The 16540-nt window shown below is 38.0% G+C and overlaps 1 protein-coding gene across 1 annotated transcript in view; it reads right to left on the bottom strand.

Annotated features, from left to right (window-relative positions):
* The window catches only part of LOC134359366 (mucin-2-like), a 113547-nt gene that overhangs the window by 3965 nt on the left and 93042 nt on the right, over positions 1 to 16540 (bottom strand). Inside the window, exons 31-40 of the mRNA XM_063072502.1 lie at positions 15376 to 15992; positions 13052 to 13211; positions 12691 to 12923; positions 11921 to 12107; positions 11586 to 11802; positions 9380 to 9555; positions 4453 to 4522; positions 3481 to 3581; positions 3362 to 3393; positions 1708 to 1818 (exon numbers count right to left, since the gene is read on the bottom strand). Coding sequence (XP_062928572.1) covers positions 1708 to 1818; positions 3362 to 3393; positions 3481 to 3581; positions 4453 to 4522; positions 9380 to 9555; positions 11586 to 11802; positions 11921 to 12107; positions 12691 to 12923; positions 13052 to 13211; positions 15376 to 15992 — 1904 coding nt within the window. The remainder of the gene's footprint in view (positions 1 to 1707; positions 1819 to 3361; positions 3394 to 3480; positions 3582 to 4452; positions 4523 to 9379; positions 9556 to 11585; positions 11803 to 11920; positions 12108 to 12690; positions 12924 to 13051; positions 13212 to 15375; positions 15993 to 16540) is intronic.

Below are 16540 nucleotides of genomic sequence, written 5' to 3'. Positions count from 1 at the left end.
TCTCAAGGTGGTCATGTGTTAAGTTGTGAATTTAAAAAGTAAGGTATCTGCTTACGTGCTAACAAGTCTTTCAGAAATACTTCAAGTTACAACACAGAATTCTCAAATTATTTTCAAAGGTGGCAGAATCATTGTGATTTCCTTGGATCTGTTAGTTAGCAACTTGTTTCTGAATATCTGAATGCTCAGTTATGTATTTTTCTTGCCGTAAATTTTATAACATTAGCCTATTTCAGTTGTTGAGGTTAATGACAGACAGCTTCCACCATGGATGACCTTCTGTCATGGAAGATTATTCTATTCGATTCCAATATTCAGTTAGCATGTCGATCTGCTGCTACCAGTCTTTATTTGTTTTATCCTGGAGTTACGCTGATGGCCTAAACCATAATATGTATGTGAATTGGAACACATTAGGCTGAGTACATTTCTGCTGTGGGAGGGGATGGGAGATAAACTGAAAATGTGACAAAGTGTGGCACAGAAAATAAAAAAAAGGAGTAGATGGAGAGGGAGAGGGAAGCCACTTAAAATGGCGTTGAGGAAAGAGAGTTAGAAGTCAAGTAAAGGCAAACATAAACAGAAGATGAGGCATTATTTCTGTTTGAGTGTTGACTATAACCTAACTAGTGTCTCTGCCAACATATTAGATTAACAACTTATTTGGTGGCAAAAATAGGAAAACAGATTATTATCTGAATGGTGGCCGATTAGGAAAAGGGGAGGTGCAACGAGACCTGGGTGTCATTATACACCAGTCATTGAAAGTGGGCATGCAGGTACAGCAGGCGGTGAAAAAGGCGAACGGTATGCTGGCATTTATAGCGAGAGGATTCGAGTACAGGAGCAGGGAGGTACTACTGCAGTTGTACAAGGCCTTGGTGAGACCACACCTGGAGTATTGTGTGCAGTTTTGGTCCCCTAATCTGAGGAAAGACATCTTTGCCATAGAGGGAGTACAAAGAAGGTTCACCAGATTGATTCCTGGGATGGCAGGTCTTTCATATGAAGAAAGACTGGATGAACTGGGCTTGTACTCGTTGGAATTTAGAAGATTGAGGGGGGATCTGATTGAAACGTATAAGATCCTAAAGGGATTGGACAGGCTAGATGCGGGAAGATTGTTCCCGATGTTGGGGAGGTCTAGAACGAGGGGTCACAGTTTGAGGATAGAGGGGAAGCCTTTTAGGACCGAGGTTAGGAAAAACTTCTTCACACAGAGAGTGGTGAATCTGTGGAATTCTCTGCCACAGCAAACTGTTGAGGCCAGTTCATTAGCTATGTTTAAAAGGAAGTTAGATATGGCCCTTGTGGCTACAGGGGTCAGGGGGTATGGAGGGAAGGCTGGGTTCTGAGTTGGATGATCAGCCATGATCATAATAAATGGCGGTGCAGGCTCGAAGGGCCAAATGGCCTACTCCTGCACCTATTTTCTATGTTTCTATGTTTCTATGTTTATACCAAATACATGAAATGTTTTTGATGCTAAAAGAATAAAAGAAAGCACATTGTTGTCTATTTGATTTTTTTTTTGTAGTTAAGGTTCCTTGGCTATTTTATAATCCTAGGTTTATTCATCAAATTATTTGCTTTGTAATGATTATTACTTTCAGTTAAACAATTGCACTTTTCATTTCACCATATCTACCTAGTTAACAACCCTTAGGATAAAGAAGTTAACAAATGTAACTTAACTAATGTACAAACCTCTTTGCAATTAGTTGTAGTGGGACATGTCTTTACAGTTTCTACTATGCCCCTTGCAGTGCAATTGTAGAAAGTGCAATTATCATTCTCATACTTCCATACTTCATTCATCTTGGAAAGAAAGAAACAAAATAAGTACATTCAACTGGCTTCACAGAATTAAAAAAAATTTATATTAACATTTCTTGAATCAAATGGGCAGTGACAGAAATTCCATGATTGACATTGTAAATAAACAAGTATATATGTTAACAAGTATATTGTTTAAATATAATGTGCCTAAGCATTCATTCCCATGGAACTTCCATGGCCGACACATACAGGATTGTGATGTGAAGGGCAAATCCATTTAAATCAACTCCTTTGCCACAAGTGAAACTTGGATGTTAAAATACTGAAAAGATTGTAAGCTCTTTGAAAATAAACTGTTAAAGTTTGTTTTTAAAGATTATTCAGGGCTGTGATCCTAGAACCATGGCCATTTCTTAGTATGCCTCATCTCAGCTAGCATGTTGACACTGTAATCTTGCATGTACTTGTGGGGCTGTAGTTTCTAGTCCAGCTTGCTTTCATTTGCATCTTTTAAGAGATATAGTAGGTGGGCTGAAACTTTTCACCTTCCCACATGACCAAGATTTCTTTTCCAGAATCCTTTCTTAATATCCAATCCTTCTGGTAATTTTCTGTTAGAAGAATTGGGAATACATGAATCACTATGAATATTTGGGGGCAATATCCTGGTTACGTGGACATGTAAGAATTAGATTTATTAACCACAAAAGTTATCAATTCAGAAATGTAATTGATTGTAAGTATCAGCCTGGAACTTTGCAGGAGTAATACAACAAGAGATCAATAGTTCCCTCAAGAAACTTTCTGAATAGCCATTTGTACCATTTACTTGGGATTGCTACTGAAATTACAACCAAAATTTAGGGAGAAATGCTCTGAAATTCTCAACATAGATTCTTGTTTGCTAACAGGTAGTTATTGCTGTTCCAGAAAGCTAATGTTTACTTCTTAATTTGTTAATAACAAACCTGGAAGCTGCCATTAATGTTTTACAACAACTACTTCTGTTCGTCATTTCTTGCAAGCCAGTACACGAATTAACACAGTCAATAATTTGGTTCAAAGTTATGATAACAATTTTACTAATCCAAAAATATAATAAAATTTTATGACTTGGAAGGCAAGGGACTGATTCGAGCTAAATTTCCATTCCACATCATTTATCTGTCTCATCAAACTGTTTCAACAAGGTTGTATCAGTAGGAAAGATGGAGTGAAAAGCAAATTGTGTTTCCCATTCTAAAAATTCAAAGATCAAAGTAAATGTATAATCAAAATCACTATATACAGCCTGAGAATTCGTTTTCTTGCAGTCATACTCAATAAATCCAATAACTCTAATAGAATCAATGAAAGACCACGTTCAACAAGGCAGACAATCAGTGTGCAAAAGCCAAAAGCAAGAAATAATAATTAAAATAAATAAATAAACAAACAAACAAACAAACAATAAATATCGAGAACATGACATGGAGAGTCCTTGAAAGTTGTGAAAGCCACAAATACCACTGGTAATTAATGTACTCTATGTTCTTCTGAAGTATTTTTCACAAAAAGGGAATATCAAATTCTGAATTCCTACCGGTCTTCGTTTTCCGTCCCTGTCCCGACAACCTGTTTTTTCAGGGAAAAGGGTTCATGAGTTCTGTGATTTTAATTGATACAATAATCAAAATTATTTGTTATTAACTCTGAGCTTACATGATGAAACACATTTTGTCTTGTCTTCAGATCTCATCATTCCATCTGGGCAGTAACAGCCTTCTTCATAAGAAAGTAGATTTTCTCCCTTCATTATTACACTAAAAAACAGAATGTAAAGTTATTACATTCAGAAGTTGTTTATTTTCCCAAAATACTTCTAGACTTTTATCCCTGCAGTTTGCCAGAAGAATGGCTACATTCTCACACCAATCCTGCTGCAGGTTCAGAGGAATAATACAAAATATTCTTGCAGTGGACCAATGGTTCAGTATCAGGAACATTAATCATATTGCCTAGTCAAGTGACAAACACCACTGTGTTGTTGTATGAGTTTGCATGATTAAAGAATTTAGCACCAGGAGTAAGTGGATTTAAAATAGCTTTAAATTTTATTTTGGGCAAATTAACTATTTCTCGGACTTGAATTTCCTTAGGATTTCCTTAATATATGGCCTCCAGTTTTTGCTTGTCTAGGGTGAAAGATAATATTGCTATACCAAGCCATATGGCAGGTGGCGTTGGCGCCAAGTTTGTCTAGTGATTTGAAGGTCGCTAGTTCGAGCCTTGGCTGAGGCAGCATTTTGTGTCCTTGAGCAAGGCACTTAACCACACATTGCTCTGCGACGACACCTGTGCCAAGCTATATAGGTCTTAATGCCCTTCCCTTGGACAACATCGGTGGCGTGGAGAGGGGAGACTTACAGCATGGGCAACTGCCGGTCTTCCATACAACCTTGCCCAGGCCTGCACCCTGCAAGCCTTCCAAGGCGCAAATCCATGGTCTCATGAGACTAACGGATTCCTACATGGCAGGTGACCTATTTGCTTATTTGACAGCTTAATTGCATGCTATAACAAACTTCTGAGGAGAAGAGAATGTTTGGAAATTATTTATTTATTCCAGAGGGCAATGTAAAAACACTAACTGCAATCCAACTAAACTATAAAACAAAAATGTCCCATACTTACCCATCCTGACAATAATCATCAGATTTCCGGGCACAAGCCTTGTAAATAAAATTTTCCTTACATTCCATTTCTAAAAAAAAAATTAAAAATGTTTTAAAATGTACAACATTAAGTATTCTGAGCAACCATCATAAATAAATAAATAAATGCTCAATTTTAAAAGAATTGAGTGCAAAAATGCCAATATTTTGATACAAGTATGAATACACATTCCTGCACTGGAATTCAAAATCTTGAAATTAAACTTATTCATATTGCTTGGTCACTCCATTCAGAAATCTGATGGTGGAAGGGAATGGATTAACTACTGGTAATGGTCGAGATTGCAGAAGATAAATCTTCTTAAGTCTCCACCTCTCTTTTCTTAGTTACTGTCCATGATGTTTTCCATGAGTATATTATGGTCTGGCATTATTAAAAGACCATAATCTTTTCCCCTATTCCAATAAAACAAAACTCAAGACATTGTGATGTTGTATAATGACCAGCAGACAGAATGAAAATATTTTCTAATTGGATGGAAAGATCGTGCTCAGAAAGCCACATAAAAATAGAAAATGTCTGCATTTTGAGGAGGTATAAAATTTACCTCTATAAAATTTTATTGCAACACCATGGATGATAGAAAAATGGAAGGCTGTCCAGGAGGAAAGGGTTAAATTGATCTTAAGAGTAGGTCAAAAGGTTGGCACATCATAGGCCAAAGGGCCTGTACCATGCTGTAATGATCTATGTTGTATCTTTTTAATGTAGAGAAGTCATTCTAAATGAAACAAGTCAGCTGGATTTGGATGGTCACTAGATGCTACTATTGCTAGTATAGCTACCAAAATGACATCAGTTATCAATATAGTATTTTTTTAAAATTATCATTTAATTAATTACGTAAATGTACTTCAACAGTTTCTCACTATCACTGACAATCAGCAGTACATGGAGTAACGATGGAGCCTCAAATGCCAATGCTTTCAAGTCTAGTTATAAATTATGGACTTTTCCACTTCATGGGGCAGATGTGATAAAGATGTCTTTAGAGAAACTGCAGGGCTGAAATAGGTAAACACAACCTTGTTATTCATAATGAATGTAAACTTAGCTATGGGTAACCTTGGGTACAATGCAGCCCATAAGTTTCTGTTCCCTTGACTTCTTCTGACAAACTGATTAAGTTGAATGATATCTAGAATTTATGATATCTCTTTAAGAGGCTTTAAAATGAGCAACATGCAGAATTTGCTGGAAGCACTCAGGAAGTTAGGCAGCATCTATGGGACAGAATAAACAGTCGACGTTTCAGGTCAAGATCCTGCAGTAGGATTAGAAAGGAAAGGGACAGAAGCCAGAATAAGGTGCTGGGAGGGAAGAAGTACAAGCTCGGTGTTGACAGATGAGGGGGAAGGCGGGTAGGGGATGGGATGAAGTAAGAAGCTAGAAGTGGATTGGTGAAAGAGGTAAAGAGTTGAAGATGAAGTGGACAATGGAAGAAAGGAAAGGAGGAGAAGGACGAGAGAAAGGTGATGGGTAGGTAAGGGAAGAAATTACCAGAAGTTAGAGAAATCAATGTTCATGCCATCAGGTTGGAGGCTGCTCAGACAGAATATGATGTATTGCTTCTCCACTCCGAATTTGGCCTCATCATGGCAGTAAAGGAGACAAGCAATGTTGTGTCAGAATGGGAACATGAAGTTGAACTGAAATGGATAGACACTTGGAGATCCTGCCTTTTGTGGTGGACAAAGCAAAATGCTCGACATAGCAGTTCCCAAATCTGCAACAGTCTTACTGATGTACAGGAGGCCGTACCTTTATTCTAGGCTTTGTGTGCTCAAAGTTTCCAGTATTTGCAGAATCTCTTGTGTTTAAGGTGAACATGTCTTCACCTATAAATCTGTTGGGGTTGCCTATTGTATCCAATCCCCCCCGATTTGGCCTCCTCTACATTGGTGAGACCTGATGTAAATTGGAAGACTGCTTTTTCATGCACCTCCACTCCATCCACTTAAAGCAGAATTTCCAGGTAGCCAACCATTTTATTTCCTGTTCTGACATGTTGGTCTATGACCTTCTCTTCTGCCAGGATGAGGCCACTCTCAGGGTGGAGGAGCAACACCTCATATTCCATCTGGGTAGTTTCCAACCCGATGAAATGAACATCGATTTTGCCTTCTGATAATTTTTTTTCTTTTCCTCTCCCGCTTTCCCTTTCTTCTATTTCCCGCTCTGGCCTCTTACCTCTTGTTCTTCCCTACATATCACCTCCCCTCCTTTCCTTTCTTCCATGGTCCTATCAAATTCATTCTTCTCCAGCTTTTTACATTTACCATCCACTTGACTTCACCTATCACCTTCTAGCTTGTTCTCCTTCCCCTCGGCCTCATTTTTATTCTGGCATCTTGCATCTTCCTTTTCAGTACTGATGATGATGGGTCTTGGCCTTAAACATTGAATGTTTATTCATTTCCATAGGTGCTGCCTGACCTGCTGAGTTCCACCAGTACTTTATGTGTGTTGCTTTGGATTTCCAGCATTTGCAGAATCTCTTGTGTTTAACATCAAACTGTTTTGTTTCACTCTGAATTATTCATCTCAGCAAAATGCCCTATCAGAGTACAAATAACTGCAGAATTATAGACATGTGAGCCCTACTTCAGAGGAGGACAAATTATGTGAGAAGATACTTAGAAACGGGATTTATGAGCATTTGGTGAAGCATAGTTTGATTATGGAAAGCCAGCTTACTTGTTGAGGAGCAGGTCAAGCCTCACAGGCCTGATTGAATTCCTTGAGACTGTGACAAAGCACACTGATGGAGGCAGAACTGTGATGTGATGTATATGTATTTTAGGAAGACATTTGATAAGGTTTCCCATGGTAAGCTTATTCAGAAAGACAGGAGGCAGAGGATCCAGGGAAACTCGGCAGACAAAATATGAATTGGCTTGCTCATAGAAGACAAAGTTTGGTGCAGTTAGAGTGTACACTGTCTGGAGACTGGTAACCAGTGCAGTTCTACAGGGACCTGTTCTTTTTTATTTTTATAAATGATTCGAATGAGGAAGTGAGGGTGGGTTAGTAAGTTTTCAGACGACTGGAAGGTTGGTGGAGCCGTGGATAGTGTAGAAGATTATGGTAGGTTATAATGAGGCATTAATAGGATGCAGAGCTGGTCTGAGAATCAGCAGAGAGAGTTCAGCCCGGAAAAGTGTGAAGTGACACACACAAGATGCTGGAGGAACACAGCAAGCCAGGCCACATCTATGGAAAAGAATAAACAGTCGATGTTTCAGGCTGAAACCCTCCAGTAAGACTATTGATGAAAGGTCTCGGCCCAAAACATTGACTGTTTACTCTTTTCCGTAGACGTTGCTTAACCTGCTGAGTTCCTCCAGCATTTTGTCTGTGTTGCTTTGGATTTCTGACATCTGCAGATTTTCTCACATTTGCGAAAGTGTGGAGTGATCACTTTGTAACGTCAAATTTGGAGGCAAAATATAGAGTTAACAGCAGGATTCTCAGAAGTGTGGAGGAACAAAGGGATCTTGGGGTCAATGTCCCTAGATCCCTTAAGGTTACCACACAAGTTGATAGGGTAGTTAAGAAGGAGTATGGTATGTTGGCATTTATTACTCGGCGGGGGGGGGATTGAGATCAGGGGCCATCAATATTGAAGCTCTATAAAGCCCTGGTTAGATTACACTTGGAATTTTGTGTTCAGTTCTAGCTGAAAGCTTTAAAGACAGTGCAGAGAAGATTTAGCAGGATACTGCCTGGATTAGAGAGCATGACTTATGAGGATAGGTTGAGTGAGGTAGGACTTTTGTCTCTGGAGTGAAGGAAGATGAGTGGTGACTCGATAGAGGTATACAAGATGATAAGAGGCATAGATCAAGTGGATAGCCAGAGACCTTTTTTCCCAGGGCAGAAATGACTAATACAAGAGGGCATTATTTTAGAATGATTGGGAGAAAGTATGGGGGGGGATGTCAAAGGTATGTTTTTTTACACAAGAATGTGGTGAGTGTGAGCAACACCTTTCCAGGGATGCTTGTAGAGGCAGATACAGTATATCAGGGGTATATAAGAAACTCCTAGCTAGGCACATGGATGATTCAAAAATGGAAGGCTATGTTAGAGAGAATGGTTAGATTGATCTTAATAAACATAGCTGAGGGTTCTGAACTAATATCTTCCTTTAAAATTTCCATTAAATTATGAATTTATTCACAAAATGAACATCATAACTTTTTTTCCCAATTTATGTTCTCTGGCCACCTCAAGTTTACTCTGCTACTGGCCAGTTGCAATTTTATCTCTATTGGGCAGATCATTAACTACACACAGAAGGAACCACGGAATTAAAATATCCTAGGATGGGTACCTAAGCCAACAGTCTGCTCCTTTCCCTGTTCTGTCTGCCAACCAACTGTACTACCTATGCATTTAAAATGATTGAACGAGGATGCAGAAAGCTGGAGACTCAGCCAGCTCCATCAGGAGCACGGTCTGTCCATTATCGAGGATATCTTCAAAAGGCAGCACCTCAAGAAGGCGGCATCCATCTTGAAAGAAACTCACCATCCTGAACATACCGTCTTCTTATTCCCACCATCAGGGAGGAGGTACAAGAGCCTCATGGCTCGCACTGAACATTTTAGGACCAGCTTCTTCCACTCCACCATTATAATTCTGAATGGTCCATGAACCCATAGACACTACATCACTATTCCTCTTTTGCACTACTTATTTATTTTATTTTTAATTGTAATTTATGGCAAATTTATGCCTTGCACTGTACTGCTGCCACACAGCAACAAATTTTACAACATATGTCAGAGATAATAAACCTGATTCTAAATCAAAATTAACAAATAAAATTAAAATATTGATATAAACTGTGTCATAAAGATTTTAGATTCATAGTACTTACCGCAAACACCATCATCCACTCTGGATCTCCAGTCAACACATGTGTCACCTTTACAATGGTCAGCAGCAGATTCTATGGCAATGCAGACAAGACTTGAATTTTTTGTTAGACAAAAGTCCGTTACACAACTTCCATAATAAGGCTTAAGCTGGTCCATTGTGCAATTTTTAAATACGCTGTAGGGGAAAACACAAACTGGTCAAAGAAAAACATTACATTTTCCATAATGTACTTATGGCATAATGTACTTTTATGTTTTAAACTATATATTTGGTCAATTGTTTAGATCATCAATGTAAAGCCAAAATAGGGCTTTCTATTTTAACTCCACTGAGAAATAAAATTACTGTATATTTCTTCAACTTATTTAGTTAATTAATTTATTGAGATACAGGGCAGAATAGGCCCTTCCAGCCCTCCGATCCCCGCCACCCAGAAATCCCCTGATTTAATTCAAGCCTAGTCACGGGACAATTTACAATGACCAGCTACTAACTGGCATATCTTTGGACTGTGGGGAACTGGAGCAACCAGAGGAAACCCACATGGTCACGGGAAAAACATGCAAATCCCTTACAGGCAGCAGCGGGAATTGAACTCGTGTTGCCTTACCATAGGTGTTGTGCTAACCACTACACTAATTTGCTGCCTTATTCATGATCAAAACAATCCCAGAGTGAAAAATCATTTCTATATTTTGCTGAATAGTGAAGAATTTGAAGTAAATGGTCACATAACTTGCACTGACCATTGAACAAACACTGACATTACCTCACTAAACATCAACTTCTTGGTGATCGTGAGTTCCATAAAAGTGTCAACTTCTCTCATTGAGCCCTAACAAAGAACATATATTTCCCTGACAACATGAGATTTGGTGAGAAAGCTAAGAAAAATCATGTGTTTTTAGGGTTCTTATTCTCATAATGGAACAAAATATTTCTTATTGCTGGGCAAATGTGTCCCCAATGTAGCCAGTTGTCAAGGTTATCTATTCTAAATGTTTCATTGAAAAACATCAAGAAAATTTAAATGCAATGAACAACTATTCAAACCACAAAATATTTGAAAATAAAAAGCCCCAAAATACTTGAAACATATAATCATATTCAAACATAATACAGGTGATATTTCTCTTCAAAATATGAACCTATGTACCAATTTCAGTCTTTATCTCAACAAATATCTCAACCATTTTATTTAGTTTAAGATAATAAATTCCCTTTGAATTACCCAAGTTTGTTTTTTCCTCGAAGAGTGGGGATTAAAAAGGATGGTCAGAACTAAGTTACAAACACTGGTAAATAATTGTCTAGAAATTCAATTCTCAGGGTTAAATATGGTGATATGTATGTACTTTGATAATTACTTTGAACTTTAACTTTAATTCTTTATGTCATAAAATCATACAGAAGTACAGCACAGAAACAGGCCCAAAGACCCAGCTAGTCCATGCCGAATCATTTAAACTGCCTACTTCCATTAACCTACACTGGGACCATAGCCCTCCAGACCCCTAACATCTATGTACCTACCCAAACTTCTCTTAAATGTTGAAATCAAGCTTGCATGCACCACTTGTCCTGGTGGCTCGTTCCACACTCTCATAGCCCTGTGAGTTAAGACATTTCCCCTCATGTTCCACTTAAACTATTTCCCTTTCACCCTTAACCCAAAACCTCTCATTGCAGTCCCACCACACCTCAGTGGAAAAAGTCTGCTTGCATTTACCCTATCTATAACCCTCATAATTTTGAATACCTCTATCAAATCTCCTCTCAGTCTTCTATGTTCTAAGGACTAAAGTCCTAACTTATTCAATCTTTCCTTATAACTCAGGTCCTCTAGACCCGGCAACATCCTTGTAAATTTCAATCTTATTTACATACATCCTTCCTACAGGCAAGTGACCAAAACTGCACATCATACTCCAAATTAGTTTTCATCAATGTCTTAAACAACTTCAACATAACATCCCAACATTTTGCTCTGTACTGCTGCCACAAAATGACAAATTTCATAGCATATGTCAGTAGTAATAAATCTAATTCTGATTCTAAATTGCTGCATGGAGATGCATGGGTTATGATCCCAAGGCTTCATCATGGCCTTCCTAACTGGCATTGCCCAAAACACACACACACACACACACACACACACACACACACACACACAAACAAACACACTTGAATTTTATTTTACATACTCTGGTGAAATGGTATCACAAAAAGGTTCAGGGGGACTGCAGGGTGTTGGTGTGGGTGGGAGGTTATCGCAACTTTTATCTGTAGGAGCTGTTTTACACTCTGGCTTAGTGGGATCATCATATTTCCAATCTAATGCTGTGATGGGACAGCAGTCAGTAGCCTCCTTTGTCCCATTTGGTCTCATGCAGTCATCATCAGGAACATCTGTACAGGTGCCTAAGAAATAAAAAGAAACAATGTGGTGAACATTAGAACATGAGTAATTTAAGACTACGAATAAAATGGTAAGGGTAAGGGAGAAAATAACAAATATGTGAAATTTAAAACAACATACCACACTGTCCTTGGGTATTATCAAAAAAGTGTTTTCCTGGCACACTTATCTTAAAATAAAGCTGCTTAGCAATAATTGTTGTTTGAATAGCAGTGAAGTAAATCTTTACACCGCCATTAGGCATTTCATTTATCTTTATTCCATCACTTTTGTGGGGAATTCCTGTTTTAATTCCGCCAAACGTTAACTGCAGGATTATAAAACAGAGTTTCACCTAAACATCAGAACTATAGAGCAGCAAAATAATAACGATTGGTAGCTTATGTTTATATTTAGAGAGACAGTGCAGAATAAGCCTTTCCAGCCCTCTGAGCCACATTACCCAGCAACCCCTGACAACCCCAATTTAACCATAACATAATCAAGGACAATTTAGAATGACCAATTAACCTACCTGATAGGTCTTTAGACTGTGTGAGAAAACCACGCATTCTACAGGGAGGACGTACCAAGAACTTTGATGGCCCGAGCTGTGGTAGCATTGCATTAACCGTTATGCTACCATGGTGCCCACTGTGAATAACTTTGGATCTGGTTAATCATGAGGCATTTATTCATTAAATTAATAAAAGAAATATCCACTGCCCCTAAGGGAATCTATTTAAATCAGTTCTTTGCCCTCTCATACCCATTTAAAAGGCAGCAAACTCAGAAATTGCAATGCAGTTTCATTGGTGCAAGCAACCCTTTATAACAAATATTAGAATATTATCAATGGCCAGTTCAATTGCAGTGATGGGCAGCAATACCATAAAAATCATAGTACTTACCACGTTGCCTTCATGGGTTGAAATGGTGAGATTAACATCATTGTAAAAAATGATTAATCTTTTTGGGCATGAAAAACGTACAGGAGGAAAGCAGTAGAAATTGTCTACTAGAACACGCAAGTTGTGTTTTGGTTTCCGTTCTTCCATAAGAACATAGGTGCAATCCTTGTAAAAATTATAATAAAGCTGATTGAAGGTCATATAATGTGGGTCACCATACACCTTGCATTCACCTAAAAAAAAAGTAAGCACAGTATGGCTTGCATGTTCTTGTGAGAAGGCAAACAAAACAAAGAATGTTAATGTTTCAATTATCCATTCTACAGTATATAAGTAAATAGAAAAAGAAAGTGATACTAACATCCACATTCCCAGCCTGGGCAGCCACATTCATTTGTTACTTCAATGGGTGTTAAATTGTTTTTACATACAGGCTTTTTAGTTTCACATTCTTTAACAATTTCAGTTGTTCCATTTTTACATCTTTTAATAGCACAGTCTTCAGTCCAGGTCCCAGTGCACTGGAATTATAGATAATTAGGTTTGTAAATAAGTGGATTGCCCTATGGATTCAGCACATGTCATTTCAGTATAAAAATGTCTCAAAGCTTACCCAACATGAGTGAAACATTTTGCAAAAGTTTAGCTTTTGCATTGATTTCGTCCTTTGGGGTTTTTACCCATCTCACATAAACCGAAGATGTGAAAATATGGCTACAACCCAAAATTCACTCACAATCAAATGGCCTAGATAAATGGTCAGAAGAAGTCATTTACATGCTCTCATGTACTCTCTATTACTGTAACAGGTTCAGCTACTGAATAACAGAAGCCACCAAAAAGTTTTATGTTTGCAGAAATGCAAAATAATTCTTTAACACACAATATGCTGCTTACTATAGTGTGCAAAGTTACACTGATAAAATTGATGCAGCCCCATAAAGGACATTGAGTCCACATCGATTACGGTCATAGTGCATGAAATAATATTTTTGAAAACCAACCTTATATAAAACATTTACTTTAAAGAGGGAAATTCTTTCAAAATGCTGTAAGAGGGGAAGAGACTGCTGGTAGATTCTTGTTGGAGCCAGCAGAGCTTGTGATGGATGTGGAGGCAGGTGGGATGTAAGGTAAGGACTAGGAAAACGCTGTCTGTGCTCTATCCAGAAGAACGAGGTGGAAGTTGCAAGTCAAGGGTTCTGTTCAGTTTGGTTGAGGGGAAGAGCCACAGTTCAGGAAAAAGGAAGACATTTCAGAGCCACATGCAGAAGGTCTCATCTTCAGAACAAATGCAATGGAGACAAGAAAAACAGTGAAAAAGGAAGGCAGGATAGAAATACGCACAGTCAAGATAGCTATAGGAGTCTGTGGGTTTGGTAACTGATGTTTATAGGTTGTTTGTCCCTTGAGATAGAGATGAAGATGCAGAAAGAGAAGAGAAGAATTAGAGATGTACCATCTGAAAGTGAAAGCAAGAAGGAAATTAGAGCAAAATCAATGAACTTGTCAAGTTCTGGTTGAATTCAGAAAACAATGCTAAAGCGGTCATTGATATTCTGGAGAAAGTTGAGGGAATGCAGCTGAGTAAGAAGCAACCAAAGAGTGTTCTGTGTGTTGCCCAAGACTGGTGTAACTGGGCCCATCCAAGTCCTCATAGCTGCATCTCTAATTTGGAGAAAGGGAGTGGACTTGAAGTAGAAATTTTTCAATGTGAGTACACATTTGGCCAACAAGATGAATGCAGATTGAGTGACTGTCTTTGAAGCACATGCACGAGTGCCCTGAGCATCCAGTTTCGAATTACTTGATTCCGCCATTCCACTTAGACATTTCACTGACATTCTGCAGCCTGCCAAATACTCAATATCAAATTCTCTAACTTTAGATAACTTGTTCTTTCTCTATATCTGCATCAGAACTAGCCATTTCTGCCAGTAATCTATCTGTGATTTTGGCTCTGTTTCCCTGTCTCCATTTGTCCACTGTTCTACAGGTCATGTGCCATAGCTTTGCCATTAGCCACACATAGACAGACAAAACGCAACGTATAAAAATGCATTTTGGAGATGATTCAAAAGTCAACAGAATTCTAATTAAACACAAGGCTTGTCAAGAATATGGTAAGGATATATATATATATATGGAGAAATGGAAAATAATGAAATATTCACATTTATTAGTCAAAGAAATTCCATTTTCAGGGAGACAAAATAAAGCTTTAGATCAAGACAATTGGGCGAACCAAATGTGAGGGGCTACATAGAGTCCTGAAATATTGTGAACTTTTATCATTTAATCAGAAGCAGAAAGAAAGATTGATTAGAATTTCATGAGTAGCTTTAAAAAAAACTGAAGAAAATAGAAGTATGATCATCCCCAAGTCAAAGTTTTTTTTAAAATGTTGCCACTGGTTGAAAATTCAAATGGCTTATTGGTATTATTTATATTGTTCTTGTGGATTTAATATTTTACAAATTGTGATTGATGACAATTCAAGATTTAAAAAATGGTGTCCTACACATTTCTATGAATAAACGTTTTTATGAGCAGGAAGAATATTGATTCCCTTATGGAATATATATGTTAGAGAAAAAATAGTCAATGAATCAAACCTGTAAACTCTTTTCCTCTAAAACACTTGCAGTCTGGTCTACTACATCATATACTTCATAGCAAACTCACCTCATGTTTTTCGTTCGTAAGGCAGTAACAAGGGGTTGGTGTGATTGTTGTGATTGTTGGTGTTGTGATAGAAACAGTTGTTGAGGTGGTTGTTGGAGTTGTGGTTGTTGTGGTTGTTGGTGTTGTTGAAACAGTTGTGGTGATTGTTGTAGTTGTTGGGGAAGTTGTTGGAGTTGTGGTTGAAATAGTTGTTGAGCTGGCCGTTGGAGTTGTGGTTGTTGGAGATGTGGTTGTTGGTGTTGTGGTTGTTGGAGATGTGGTTGTTGGTGTTGTGGTTGTTGGTGTTGTGGTTGTTGGTGTTGTTGTTGTTGTTGTTGAAACAGTTGTGGTTGTTTCAAATGTACCGTTAAAGACACAACATACTCTAATTCTGTAGTCAGGGCACATTAATTCATTCAATGATGCAATGCAGGTAAGTCCTTCTGGCAAGCCACATGTCACATTGTTATTTGTTTCAGAGATTGGTTTGTTGGGGGATTTAACATTTTGACATTGTATGTTACTAGGTCTAGCATTGGGATCACAGGCATCCTCTGGTGATTCATGATCTCCTGTGTTTATTATATTGGGTTCATTTCTATTTATCCATTCTGTCCACTGACCCGCACAAGGAATTGCTGCAAAGCAAAAGGGAAGAAGTATTAGGTCCAGTGAAGGTCATCTGAAATGCAGCTACTGTTCTAATGTTTGAAAGTTACTAGTTCATTTGCACTTATCAAGAATCAAAAACTTGCCATAAAATTAAACAAACTGAAATCTCCTGTCCTACTTTGCAAATCTTTATTTTCTAACTGTTAAGTGAGACTTGCAATTAATTTATGATCACAATTTCTTAATATTGACTATATCCTGCATGGAACAGGTGCTGTTTTTATAGACATCAAAAAACACCACTTGATATGGTAACCATACTGCAGCAGTACTGCAATGAATGGCATCAAAAACAAGTATGAATGATAAGAAAGATCATTTACTTAATGCTGGAGATAGGGGAAACTGGCTATGCTGTTCATATAAATGAATGCATAAAAATGCATATCATATTTATCGAGATGACAAAGAGGATAGTGAAATGCTCCTCTTGTGGGATGAGGAAAGGCAGGGAGACCTCCAGTGACCCTGACGACTACAACTGTGAGAAGTGCATTCAGATGCAGCTCCTAAC

Source organism: Mobula hypostoma, chromosome 20, assembly GCF_963921235.1.
Source record: "Mobula hypostoma chromosome 20, sMobHyp1.1, whole genome shotgun sequence".
In the NCBI taxonomy this organism is placed as follows: domain Eukaryota; kingdom Metazoa; phylum Chordata; class Chondrichthyes; order Myliobatiformes; family Myliobatidae; genus Mobula; species Mobula hypostoma.
Note: the sequence above shows the minus strand (reverse complement) of the source record. Positions and strands in the feature narration are given on the sequence as shown.